The sequence below is a fragment of the Narcine bancroftii genome, chromosome 8 (assembly GCF_036971445.1).
Source record: "Narcine bancroftii isolate sNarBan1 chromosome 8, sNarBan1.hap1, whole genome shotgun sequence".
NCBI classification, from domain to species: Eukaryota; Metazoa; Chordata; class Chondrichthyes; order Torpediniformes; family Narcinidae; genus Narcine; species Narcine bancroftii.
Window position 1 is genome coordinate 37960474 of NC_091476.1, and position 14916 is coordinate 37975389.

At 39.9% G+C, this 14916-nt stretch overlaps 1 protein-coding gene across 2 annotated transcripts in view; it reads right to left on the bottom strand.

The window, feature by feature from the left end:
- The window catches only part of LOC138740598 (E3 ubiquitin-protein ligase RNF128), a 105682-nt gene that overhangs the window by 13903 nt on the left and 76863 nt on the right, over positions 1–14916 (bottom strand). For both annotated transcript variants that reach the window (XM_069893464.1, XM_069893463.1), the window contains exons 2-3: positions 8534–8781; positions 7204–7323 (exon numbers count right to left, since the gene is read on the bottom strand). In XM_069893464.1, the coding sequence (XP_069749565.1) occupies positions 7204–7323; positions 8534–8781 (368 nt within the window). The remainder of the gene's footprint in view (positions 1–7203; positions 7324–8533; positions 8782–14916) is intronic.

Here is a 14916-nt window from a genome sequence, read left to right on the forward strand (position 1 = left end):
GTCTCTTCCTACGCTTAGTTTTGTATCCATACATTTCCATCAGTGTACATCCTTCCCCTCATTTATAATTACACCTTTTCCACCACTATGACATCTTGTCATTACTCCCCCTCTGTTGTTTGAGAGGCTTCCTCTTGGTCTCAGCCCATCAATGCCCAGTAATGGAAGGACTCTAGATTGTGGTCCTTTCCAACAGCAACCTTGTATTGTCTGCGCCAAGCCTTAGTGCATCCCTCAGCATGTACGCCTGCAGTCGACAATGTGCCAGTCGGCAGCATTCCCTCACTGACATCTTTGTGTGCTGGAAGACCAACTTTGCTTTAATGCAAGGAGGTACAATATGGAATTCTGTTCATGCAAGTAACTCTCTGTGCCAAAAGAAATAGTAGAGGCTTCCTCACTAAATATATACAAGACAAAATTGAAGGTGGGTAGGTGGAGCTGCAATGGTCTCATTGAATGACGGAGAAGACTCGACAGGCCAGATAGCGGATGCCTGCTCCTATTTCTTATATTTGGAAAGAAATTTGCATTTTAAACAGTGTATCTCAAATTCTCACAATGCCTCATGTGCTTCACAGCAAATTCTGAGGGGGAGACAGGGACTCTGACAATGAGTATGAGAGATTATTGACATACACACAAGTACCATGTACAAATGCAATGAAATTATTGCTGGCTGCAGCTACACAATGAAAAATAAAAAGCAGAAATTAATTTCACTTTGTGCACCACAAGAGAAAAAGATAACATAAATGAAAGGATAGGTGAAAAGTGATCGTATTGTTGTAATAGTGTTGCACTAACTGCCACACTAACCATGGTCTGTGCCACCCAATTTGTTCTCACTTTGGCAGTGGAGAAGGCCAAGGTGCTCCATCTTATGTTTCTTTCCCCAGAGGCCTCCCTTTCTCTCCCTCGTTGACACACATTCCCTATTGAAAGTCCTGACTCAGTTTTCACACTCTTCGGAAATTAATTCCCAGTTGGACAGAATATTGTGGATGCTGTAAATCTGAAGTAAAAATAGAAAATGGAGCATGTGCATGCCTGGGAAGAGAGGCAGAGCGAACTAAAGGAAATGTCTGCGATTGTATGCAGATGGGGGAGGTTAAATGACAACAATCTAAGTGGAGGCAGTGGGCAAACAAGATGAACAAAAGGTTTTCTATCCATTTCATATTTTTTTCTCTATTTACACTTTCATTAAACATTGCTTTGATTATTTAAACATTCTGTGGAAATTATGTCCACATTACAATAGTAGAGCTATTAAGGGTTCTGGAGAAAAGCCAGAGAGGTGGAGCTGAGTCCATGGCCAGATCAATCACGATCCAATGAATGGCAGTATAGGCTCGACAGGCCAGGTAGCCAACCCCTACTCCTATTTCTTAGTTTTTGTAATCTAAATGAATATTAACACTGCCTCTGGTAGAATCCCCTACATATTATGAGGGAAATATGAGAAAATATTTGCTGTTTTGCTTCTTGCCTAATTTCCTTTTATAAATCATGAAGCAAGGCAGAGTAAAGGAGGAACTTTTAACAATTGAAAAGTTGCAAAAAGACTTTCTCAATACAACAGGTTTTGGCTTAAGTACTTTCTTGCCTGTATACTAAATTATTCCAAAGAATTCATATTTTTTCAGCAATGGAATGAACTAAGGTTTGTAATTACAGAATATGAATCCATTCTATCTGACAACGATGGACCAGAATGATTATTTTTACCATACAATTTTCCCGCAGCAAGACTCAGTGGCAAACCAATGCGATGGTCTAACTTAGTATTTTTCAAAGTTACGATGGTTTGAATCTGTACTTTCAATTTCAAATTCTGATCTGTTCCTGTGCTTGTTATAAATGGTACGCTAGTATGGTACTCTCTCGCGATGCTGGGCGATGGCAACATCGTGCCATGACTCACCAAGCCCACAGTACAATGTAAACAGCCCATCGTGTCTACTGAATGTATTCAAAATCTAATTATAAAAATCGTAGGTGAGGTATTCTTTTTTTTTTTAAACACATTTTTTTTTACTTACACCTCTTATTTTAGAGTGGGTTTTTTCTTAGAGCAGTCATGGTGTTGACTCATATTTGTAGTGGGACTGCGTGTTTCTGTTTTGTACCAAGAGTGGGACAAATGTTCAAATTCCAATGGGGACAGTTGCCAAAACTATCGATATTTAAAGATTTAAATATTTAAAGTTAATTTTAAACCCATTGTTTTTAGTTGTAGCCAATCAGCCAATGACCTTTCACATCTAGAACCTTAGCCTCAAATGTCTCTCAGATGTCACTGATGCTAAAAAGGTCCTGACAGCCTAAAATTGGGCAATTTGCACTCAATTAGTGGTCCATGTCCTAAAATGTTGAATGAGCCCAAATGACACTTTGCCAAGAATAGATAAAACAAAAGCCATTCTGACCTATAGGGACATATATTTTTGTCTTCGATTGATATTGAAGGCAATTCTGCCTTCCCATTATCAGCAAGCATCACCAATAATGAAGTTGTATTGATATAAATAATATAAAATTTGAGCGGCTTTTGTGTAAGTGGCTCCACCTCATAACTCAACATGAAGTCACCAGTTGTTAATAAATGGCACTGGCCAGCTATTCCATAAATGGTCTTCAAATTCAGATGGATACTGATAAAAGCAATAATTACTTTATAGACAAAGTCATTATTTTAACATTCTCAGTTAGGGTAATTTGGGGTTAAAAAAAACATTGTAAGAGAAGGGCAACATTTTCTCATCACTGCAAGTCAATCTTAAACATTTGAAGTGTTGGAAACCTTTCATCTGGATTAGACTCATTTTAATTTTGCACACTACCCTCCAAAACATATGGGGTTGGTGGGTTAAATGGAGTTAACTAACAAATTATAGCATACTCAGGTTCTGTGGTTCCCTGGAAATTTTGAAATATTTACTTGTTGAATCAGCATCCATAAATGTGGCTGGGAATTCATGGAGGAGAAGCAAAGTGATAAATATTAATGCAGTAAAACACACTGCAGCATACCCAGTGGGTAGATGAACTGAAAACCTCCAACTTTTAAACACATAACAACAGCTACAAATAGCTCACATTCTTGTCAATGGCAATTTTCTTCCTAGCTTTTTGAATTGAATTGTTGCATTGGCCTGGACATTAATGCTGAAATAATCTTTAAGCACAAATCAGCAGACACTTTCAGCATAAAATTTAACTCTACATTATATTTTATATGTGATTATATGCTGAGAATTATGTAATAAACTTCATACTGTGAACAACAAACATTTTGCTTTTGGTTGTATTTTATGGATTTTGGGCTGCTGATCACAAAAGTCACCCTAGAATTTTCCTATCCTTTCTTTAGATATAACCTATTCTTGTGATTTCCTGTCATATTTTTAGTCTATTCTTATGTTGCCGACAAAGTAAGCTGTTTTAGTCAGTCCAAGAATGTCTGGGCATGGACTCAGTGCAGATACAATGGAAACCGGAACACCTGGAGAAAACCCACACGGGTTATAGGGAGAATGTGCAAACTGCTTATAAGCAGCGGCAGATTCAAACCCATTCCAAAGATGTATGGGATCAGTAGGTTAATTAGTCACATGAGTGTATTTGGATGGCATGAGCTTATGGGCCAGAAGGACCTATTGCTGTTCTGAACCTCTAAATTAAAAATTTAATTTCAAAAAATGAAAACAGTGGAAGGGCAACATCATTTTACTAAAGCTACCACAACTAAAGCTTTCACTGCATCTACACTTGTATGATACTAAACTTTCTCATTCTCACCAAAGGGGAGAATTGAGAGCTTGTATGCTCCTATAGAAATTGGACTGTGTACATTTATTGCCAGGGTACTATGAATAGTTTTTGGGGATAGGACTGCAATATAAAGTCCTGCCATCTCTGGAGACAGGTGAACTGGGTCCCATGGAACAACCTTGTAAGCATTTTTAATGTTCAGAGGCCTGGAAAAGCATTAGTTCTTTGTAAATGGAATGTATTCACAATGACATGCTGAATATAAAGAAAGGCATTTTTATATATTACCTATTAATTACTATATGGAGCTAATATATTATATATTTTATTATATTTATATTAAACATATCTGCAGAAAATAATTGATTTTTGAAATAAAAACTAAAATGTTTTGGGAATTTTTGGATGGGCTGGTGTCCATCTAAGGAAATGCTTCATAACAAATCTCCTGCAAAGTTTTATGATTGACCGACCTTGAATTTGCCCATGACACAGTAGAGATAGATAGATAATTATAAGGCAGGGAAAGGTCACTGCATGTTCACAGGAATGCAATGTTGGGATTACAATCAGATCAGCCATGATCCATTACGTAGTAGACCAGGATCTACTTCCCACTCCAATTTCATATGTTTGCATGTTTTATGCACCCAAATATCCCTCCCTTACTGAACCCCCCCAACCAAAATCTCAAATATATATATAATTAAAAAAAGTTGCTTCTTATTCATTCTGAGTGCCAGAGACTTTACCCAATCCACTTAACTCTGTTATGGAATCAATCTTCTGAGTATATTCTGCAAGGGCTCCCAAAGATCATAAATCCATTCTTAAATAAGGAAATATGGACAATTATGTGGTAAATTCTGACCCACTTCTCTCTCAGCAAATAACCTGAAGCAGGCAATGAAGCAGCCCCACATTTAAGAAACGTTGACAACCTGCAGTAGAATGTATCACTGCCCAATTAGTGCGATTGCTAATGGACATTCTGAGCTGATCGCCACAGAGGTTGATGAGGCCAGTTCGTTAGATAGATTCAAAAAGGAATTGGATGTGGTCCTACTGGCTAAAAGGCTCAAGGGGTATGGAGAGAAGGCAGGAATAGAGTACTGAGGTCGAATGCTTGCTAGAGCAACCTAGAAGGGCTGAATGGCCTTCTCCTTCTATTTTCTATTTTTATGCTTGGAAAATGTCACCCTGAGAGCCTTCTATACCTCGTGGCTATGCAAGATTTGCTTGCTGACAGCTCAAAAAATCAGTAGCCCAAACTGTTAAGGCATTGTTTTGGACCGCCAACATGTTATTTCCTCATTGACGAAGCGAAGCCAAGCTTAAAAGAGATTGCCATGACAATAACTAACCCCAACCTTTCAATAAGTGTATCATCATCAAAACTAGTCTGGCAAACTCTTGTAGGATCAGCCAACACAAATACTTTCACCAGGACAACGCCTGCCTGTAGGGGACTAATGATGCATTGATGTGATTGTTTGTCCATTTGTTTAAAAAAAAACACGACTCATTAAACAAATGTCTTATGCAACAATGATGCGTGCAAATAACATTTTACGATGAAACTGCTATGTGGGTGATGAAGAGACAATATCTTCCTTGTTCAATGCACATGACGCCGAAGGCTACTTAGCTGTTTGCAAAGTGAAATGTTTCTACACATCTCAATAATCCTGAAGCAAGCAATGCATGATCAGTTTTGGTGTTGGCAAATCAGACTTCCTCAAGCCTTTAAGAAAACACTCATCACATCATTCATCAAACCCGAAGGCATGAACAGATCAATCTTCAGGGAACCACAATGAGAGTACAGTTTGCATGTGTCCTACTCACAGGATTATGCTTACACCAATGCAAAAATCTTCTGTGGGTTAAAACTGAATATTGCATATTAGTTATCTCTTGTTTGACTATTGTATGGTAATAATCTTCAATAACCACAGTGTCTTAAATCGGTTTACAGGCATTCAGAGAAAAGAAGTGTCAATTATTTCAACTGATCTGTAGATATAACGTGCTTTTAACTACCATGATACACACCAAAATGCACTTTCAAAGTATGGCCACAGTTCCACGTAGCAAAGGAAATGAGCTGCGGGAATGATTCAGTGGGCCAGGCAACCACTGGAGAGGCAAAAGGATAGGGATGGTTCAGGTCAAACATAGATTCAAGTAAAACCACAAAATTGCTGATGGAACTCAGACCAAAATGTTGGTTAAATATCTTTTATCTCCCATGACACTGTGAGACCTGCTGAGTTCCTCCGGAATTTTTGTGTTTTTATTACAATCACAGTGTGCGTAGACTTTCACTCCAGATACAAGGACAGTTTCTTCCTGTTGTTATCAGACAATTGATCTGACATCTCATTAGTAAAATGATGTTGCCCTTCCACTGTTTTCATTTTTTGAAATTAAATTTTTAATTTAGAGGTTCAGAACAGCAATAGGCCCTTCTGGCCCATAAGCTCATGCCATCCAAATACACTCATGTGACTAATTAACCTACTGATCCCATACATCTTTGGAATGGGTTTGAATCTGCCGCTGCTTATAAGCAGTTTGCACATTCTCCCTATAACCTGTGTGGGTTTTCTCCAGGTGTTCCGGTTTCCATTGTATCTGCACTGAGTCCATGCCCAGACATTCTTGGACTGACTAAAACAGCTTACTTTGTCGGCAACATAAGAATAGACTAAAAATATGACAGGAAATCACAAGAATAGGTTATATCTAAAGAAAGGATAGGAAAATTCTAGGGTGACTTTTGTGATCAGCAGCCCAAAATCCATAAAATACAACCAAAAGCAAAATGTTTGTTGTTCACAGTATGAAACCAGCACTTCTTGCCCATCCCAGCAATCAATTAAACTACAGGGTCTTAGGAAGCTGGAGAAAACTGGAGCACTTAGGGAAAAGCTACACAGGAAGAACATGCAAACTCCACGCACACAGCACCTCTTATTTTGACAACTTTTCTGACTGCAATTGTGAAAGTCTATCCTTTTTAAAAAAAATCTTCTCCTCTTGTGGTACACAATGTTAACTTTATATATACCTATTGTTTGTATATCATGCACGAATGTAACTGCAGCAAACAAGAATTTTGTTGTATCGTAACATTGTATATACTTACATGAAAAGCTACCCACATCAAACTGCACGAAAGAGGGAAGGACAAAACAGTACCAAACTGCACTCCTGTGTAAACATGCCCTGGACATGGCCCAGATACCAGAGTAACAATGGGGGAAATAACTCTGATCCTATGCTCATCACCCCACTTATGAGTGAGAATCATTCACTTGGATTTTAATAGAAAAGATATAAAAGGTTTACTTATTTTATTTTTTTAATGCCTTTAATTCAATTTTATTAAATATCCACAGCAACATTCACAGCTTTTATTACCTTTACTTTCTGTGAAATAACACCATTGACATTTGACCCCTGCTTTGCTTCACACAGATGACTGCCAGGGTGCTCTGGGACTTGGCATTCCACCACCCTCGTGGTTTGGCTGGGTGCCACCTGCATGCAGAGGACCAGCTCAATGGGGCTTCCAGGTTCATCCCAGGTAAATGCGAGAAGGTCAGAAACCAGCTCTGTAAAAACTCCACCAAATGTCTTAATGTATCCAATGTAACTGCCAGCTGGTCACCCACCCTAGCCATTATAATCAATATGCAAACATCAAAGTTTTACAATATACATAATATCACACCATGACCTGGGAGAGTGGAGAGTGGAGACACAGAGCTGCTCCACAGTGTCCTTCTGCCTGGTCTTGATGCCAACAGCTTTGTACTGATTTAAATGACCTGTTAAAGGAGCCGATGATGCTTCTTTTGCAAAATGCAATCTCGGAGTCTGTGCTCAAGACAGTGGTGGTTGTACTGGACAGCTGGCCACGAGGGGTTGCAGACTTTGGGTGAGCAGTGGAGCAGTACAGGACACCAGAAATGGGGAGAACACCTACCCCTGTTGAGAAGGAGAAGCAAGGGAATCAACCCAAGAGGGAAGGTGACCACAGCAGAGGCCAGTGAGCAGTTCAACAGCTGAAGGTCCACACAGGCTGTGGGCTGTTGGCGAACATGTGGTCAAAGGATTCACATAGACTGCGGGCTGCTGGAGACTGTCTCATGGGAGTCAGGTATTGGGATCATTATTAGAGAGGATGCTGAGGACAAGAAGGACTCCTGAAGGGCCTTGGACACTGAAGACTTACTGATCATATTAGAGGACTGGATCTGGAGCTTGTGTTGTTAATGGTTTAAACAGGAGTCTGTGTGGCTGCAGAGGCTGTGGGAACGCAGGAAGCAAATTCATGGTGTCTTTGAGGGGATTCTCTTTTGCTCTTCTCTCTCTCTCCTTTTGTTAGGGGTGCTGGGCAAAGCTCATGGTGACTCCTTGGTTGCCTTATGGCAAATGTATATTACATTTGTTATTACATGACAATAAAATTAACCTTGACAGTTAATTAATTAAATTATGTTATATAATCTTGAACATAAATGAAACCAATGATTTGTCAAGATTGTTGAGCCTTAATTTCCTGACATTAGATCACAACTTGGTAATTCATTGATTCATTGTAGAATTGTGACTTGGAAGTTCTAATATTATTTTACAGTTACAGCCAAATACATTTATGATTTTTCTCCTCCCAATTTAAATTCCTTGTATCCATTTGACAAAGGATGACCAACCACCCACATGAATGCAGAACAGAGGAACGGACCTGTTTCCTTAACTGGGCTCTTGTTAACTGTAGTCTCCTGGCGGTGTAGAAGATGAAGTAGCTCACTGTGGCAGCGGTGACCACAAAAAAGGAAATGGAGACGAAGAAGATGGAATACTGGCTCATCCATGGTCCATGTTGCTTTCCAACTTCAATCACCATGTAAACCGAAATCCCACTCTTCACTTGCTCAAAAATCTCACGGCCCTTCATGTGGCCAATCATTACGGCTACCGTTTTGCCAGTCCCTGTGAGAAAGGATGTACAGTCAGCATTTTACACTTTTCTATCCTTCACCTTCATCCTGGAGATTTTTGTGACCTCTGAGGTTAACAAATCGCGCGATATCATTAAGATTTCATATTAGACATTACTGACAGGGCAAAACATTCTCAAGTGGATGGAATCACTTTAAGCCATCCTTTGGTGAAAAACACTTGACCTTTGGACACCATGACATATAAACAAACTCCTCTAATATAATTAAATTCTAATTTGTCATGTTTGTACATATGAATGGCAGAATTAGTTTCTTCATTCTCACTCTCTACTTTTAGCAATTGTTTTTTCTATCAATCTGATGTGGTTTTGATTTAATTAATCAGAATACTAGGGAAGAATGATTACCACAATTCTTTACAAATTATGGACAAAAATCAATTGATGGATCTCTGCAAATACTGAACTGGTTCATGGCCTAACAATCTTGTGCCGATAATTTAAACATTTCCTTTCTTATTATAGTCTAAGGAAAATCATTTGCCATCATCTATTTCCTGCTAATAGATGGAGAATTAATTTTGCTTTCCAATACTTCTTTTCCATTCTGTGCTATAAAAGAGTGAACTCTTTTGGGACCATGACTGGTTCAAAATAGGTCTCGAGTCATCACTGACTTGAGTGACGAATTCTCAAGGATTACAGGGAAAACAAAAACACTGGTGAGAGAGAATATGATGACTGGTTCAGAGGATATGGTCAGTACTGGTGTTTTAATGTCCATCCCTAATTCCAACTGAATTGAAGAAGTGGGTAAGAGTCAAGTGTTTTGAAGGGGCCAAACTCTCTGGATATTCAACATAACCAAAGCTTGTTTTAATTCCAGGACTACTTGTTTATTTATTATGGCACAGGAGGCTATTGCTCTCATCCACCCCAGACCAGCTGAGCAATCCCATCATCCAATTCTCCTTACTTTTCCCCTCCCAAATGCCATCAACACTTTGATTATAAAGCACAGTATCTTAAATCTTAACCCCTTCATGTCCTCACCAACTATTTTGGCCATCTCCACTGATTTAATTTGTCCCAATCAATACCAAAACTCTGTGTCCTGCTGAAGTTTCCTGTCTAAATGACTCTTAAACATAGAGATTGCATCTTATTTCACTGTCTCATCTTGCAGCACATTCCATATATCATCCATTGACTTCTGATCTACAATGGGGCAATTGATAACCAACTACTAAACCTACCAACATGTTTGACATGCAGGATGAAACCAAAGAACCTTTTGAGTCCAGACAGATCACATACAAGGTTTGGGTCGAACCCAAGTCTTAACAAGGGAGCAACACTAAATTGAAGTAGGCAGACATGAAAGCCTGCAGATGCTAGGGTCGAGTGCAAAACAGAAACTTTCTGGAAAACTCAACAAGTCATACAGCATCCATAGATGAAACATCGATGAAGTCCGAAACATTGTGGATGTTGAGTTTCTCCAGCATGTTTGTGGAATGCACTAAATTCTAGTATTTGAGGTACAAATTTCCCTGCTGCTCTGGTGAGATTCAAATCCATGCCTGAGGGTCAATGGTCCAGAACTTAGGTATTGTTCCAGCAATTTTACCACTATGGAAGCAGATCTCAATACGAGAGAGGTGGGCATGGATGATTATGCAAGGTAAAGGTCAATAAACATTCATCAGAAAGAGAATTTGGGGATATAAGGGTCAGGGAGAAAGATGTTGCTGGAACATCAGCCAATGATCGATTTAATGGCAGGGCAGATTCAAGGGACACCACGTATGCTCCCATCGTCATGTTCTCAAGCAGGAACAGCTCAATGAAACCAAACACTCAGACAGATCGGCTATAGGTTTTACAGTGCGCGGATGGAGTTTCTCTGCCAGGTTTCAAGTTAGCCTTGCTTCCTATTGATCTGTATTCCACACAAGGTCAGATGCACACTAGTTACTGCATACTGCTGAATATCGGGTGTCCGAGCTTTCAAAGGGGACTGATATTAGAAGTCCACCAAATCTACCTGTGGGCCATACTAAGAAGTAGTCGGGAAGTTAAGGCAGCAGGGATTCACAGGGGCCCCAGAAGCCGGCATGGGTCAAGTGCTCTGCTGGCTTCTGGGAATCATGACCAGGGGTCGAGGAAGTGGGATGGAGATCTGGGCATCTGGATACGGACTGGGGGGTGGGGGGGGGGGCTGGTGGGGGGTGTTGGAGGAAGCTCAATCTTGGTATCCTGGGGCCACAGAGACAGTGACATCAGAGGAGAGGTATTCAACCATTCAATGGCTCTGAGGGGATGTCCTTTCTTCCCTTTCATTTCCCCATTAGGTAGCACAGGTTGTGTGGACACACGTTGGCAGCCTTTCAATGGCACATAGTGGAAAGCTTTTCATTGTACTTCAGTAAACACAACAGCTATAAATAGTATATGAATAAGGAAGTGAGAATGGGAGAGGGGGGTACAGATGAGCAAAGACAGGCAGTTGGAAAGACTTAAGGGGGAGATAGGATGCAATTATTTTAAAACCAAGAAATCAGAATGAAGGCATTTACAGGGCTACAATACCCGCAATCAATTATGTGCAAAAACCTGGGGTTTATGATCAGACGTGAATTAAAGTCTGGGGCTGAATATGTTGGACTTAGTGGATTCCCAGAACATATTACTTTTTTTTTTATTTTTATTTTTTAATTTTTTATTTTTCACACCATAAACCACATTGACCATGATACATACTTTTTCCTTTTCAAATATATACAGTGTCATTTTCTCCCCCCCCACTCTCTCCTCCCATCCCACCCTCCCTACCTCCCCCCCCCATCCATTTAAAGTACAAAATCTAGGATACATTAAACCAGTCAAGCAATGTTGTCATTCAATAAAAATAAACAAGAAATTCCACTGAGTCAATTCTTTTCATTTCCTTCTCCTTTCGTTAATTTAGGTAGTGAATGTCCCCGGTAGGTTTTCTCTATTGTGTTTCATGTAAGGCCTTTGACCTTTGTTCAAATATTTCAATATTATTTCTTAAACTATATGTTATTTTTTCTAATGGAATACATTTATTCATTCCTATATACCATTATTGAGGGACAGAAGCCCTTTTCACATTGGTTAACTGTTAAATTGGCAGTTCAACAAACCGGTTCAAGATAGCATTTTTGCTGTTCACACTTGACCAATGTTAATTAGTTCTCTGCACCCTTTCACACTCACCACCCAGCATCCCAGGGCAAAGGGGCAACTATCCTATCCTCACTAATTAGACCCAGCATACCCTTTGACCCTTTGACACTGGGATAACTGGTACGCCGATCAAAACGAATTGGCGACGATACACTCTCCCTAGGCAGTTCATCCCCGGGTCAATCTGAAGCCGGCGTGCTGGTTCGTGAGTGTCAACGCTGGCATGTTAGATTGGCGGTTAATTTACTGGGTTAAGTGCCAGTGCGAATGGAACTAGAGTCTATCAAATCCAAGAGGCTGTTTCCCCTCTTTAAATATTTGAGCAGGCTTCTTTGACAGGCCTTACATGAATTTTAGTCCACACTCCCAACCTTTGGGCATCCATTGGGGTGGGAGGAGGGGGGACAGATCAGTCTAGAGACATTCCCCTCCCTCCTACACCCTAGATACTATCAAGGTGACCATTCACTGGAACTGGAAGCAAGCCAAGAGTACCCACCCATTCCAACTGTACGCCCCTCCTCCAATGTTATATTCACACCTTGGTCCCAATGAACTGGTATCCACTCACAGGCACTGGACCTTTGTGAGCATGGGCCTGCTTGTGCAGGATCCAAAACATCAAAATAACACAAGATTTGTTTTTGCAAGGGTTTTAATAAAACGTTAGATTTAAATAGATAAGTTTGAAAGCCAAAGGTGCAGCTGCACAAGTTAAACCAGCTCGAATAGTTTGGTTTCTGCACAGAACTGCTTTGCCTGAAGGCAGCTTGGTTCGGATAATAAACAATGCAAGAAATTAAAGTAAGACTTCCAGTCCCCTGTACTGTTTCACTGTTCATGACTCATCCCTTGGAGCCATCCAAGTTTCCTTGAGTATTTACTGAGCAAAGAAAAGCATTTTCCTGTTGAAGCATGCCCCCAGTGTTGGGGAAGTCCCGGACGAGGCAGGCACACTCGGAGGAGAAAGGGAAAGCCATTTAGGACTGATAGGAGAAGAAGCTTCATCACTCAGTGAGTTGTGAATTTGTGGAACTCCCTGCCACAGAAAGTTGAGCCCAGTTCATTAGATATATTCAAGAGGGTTGGAGACAGGCTAAAGGAATCAAGGGTTATGGAGAGGAAGCAGGAATAGAGCACTGAGGTGACAGGCAGCATTACAGAGAGAAGCTGAAGCCAAAATATTCAATTCTATCCTTTACAAATTGACATGCAATCAATCTACTCTGCAGCTAAATTCAACAGCTTGGAAGCTAAATCCAGCAGTTACTCCATATGTCAAAATTCTGTTGCCTAAACAATAGCAAAATACTGCTGATGTTGTGAATGTGAAACAAAGGTAGAAAATGCTGGAAATACTGACAAGACAGGCAGGGTCTTTGGAATTCATTCAGTAGCTTATATTTCACATGCACTGTGATTAGGTGAGAAACTGTCTCTCAACATTAGTAAGACAAAGGAGCTCATCATAGACTACAGATGAGGAGGTAGAGCCCACACTGTAGTCCATATTATTAGTGCTGGAATAGAAACAGTAGATAGGTTCATGTTCCTGGGAGAAAATATTGCCAATGATCTAACTTGGACCAACCATGATTAAGTAATGGTCATTAAGGCATACCAATGCCTCTACTTTTTTTTTTAAAGAGGACTTTGGCATGTCACCCATATCACTCAACAGGTGGACCATCGAAAGCATACCCCGCAATCAGGTACAGTGGTTCTCTGCCCAGCTTAGAAGAAGGTGGTGAAGCAGCTCAGAACATCAAAGATACCTCTCTCTCTTTCATGGACTCCATCTACACCTCCCACTTCCTAGACAAGGTCGCCAACATCAGGAAGGTCTCATCAGAATCAGAATTTATTATCATGAATGTGTCATGAAATTTGTTGTTTTGTGACAGCATTATTGTGCATTACATGTGCAAAAACTACTAAAGATTACATTTCCAAATAAACTATTTAAACAATAAATAAATTAGGGCAATGTGGTCAGCTCAATGGAATCTCTTTATTCCCAACTGTAGTCTCAAGTCTCACTTTTTCCACAAAGGATATCATTTGACCCAGCTAATAAAAGTTAACTAGTGTAACTGGAGACAGAGTACAAAATAAAGATGTTAATCTGCCGGCAGAAGAAATGGACCATGGAAAAATGAAGTGGTATTACATCTGCAACTCATAACCTCAAGGATAACCAGTGAAGCTGGTTCTCTCCAGTACGAACAATGGCAGTGAACTGGCTGGGAGCCCAAGTGTCATAGACACCTTTTATATGCAGAGACAAAAAACAGAAAGGAACTTATCTGTCTCTAAGCAGCCCACTCACATTTCCTGGACTGTCTTCATTCACCATTGTGTTTCTTTATACCTGCTGAATTTACATGGCATTGGCAAAAGGTTCCACATTCTGATCAATTTTTTAAAGAAACAAAAGAACAACTTGTTCTGCCTTGAGTAATGAGCCCACAAGAAATCGTGAAGCAGAAAAACTGCAGATGCTGAAATCTGGAGCAAGCCATGAGGAGCTGAAGGGACAGGTGATGATTTAGCTTGGGATCCTTGATTTAGACTCAATACTTTCTTCCCTGTTTTGAGCATTGATAGCTCACTGTGTAAAAGAATATAATCAAATAAGTATCAAGGCAAAGACCAGAGGAACAAATACACACAATAGATAAGGAATTACCTGCAATTCTTGAAGGAAAAAGAGGGTAATTGACCAGCTTGGTTGGTACAGCCGTAACAATTAATTGGTCTCTTTTTATTCAATTCTTTCTATCAAGGATAAACGGGGAGTAGCACTCACAGTTAAGTTCAATGTAAAAATGGAAGAGACATATTCATGTCAACAGATATATTGATTACAGATTGGTAAAAGTTGAAGTTCAATAAGATTTAAAAAAATTAACTAGGTGGGATGCAAAGTAAATTATTTCTTACTCGTATCA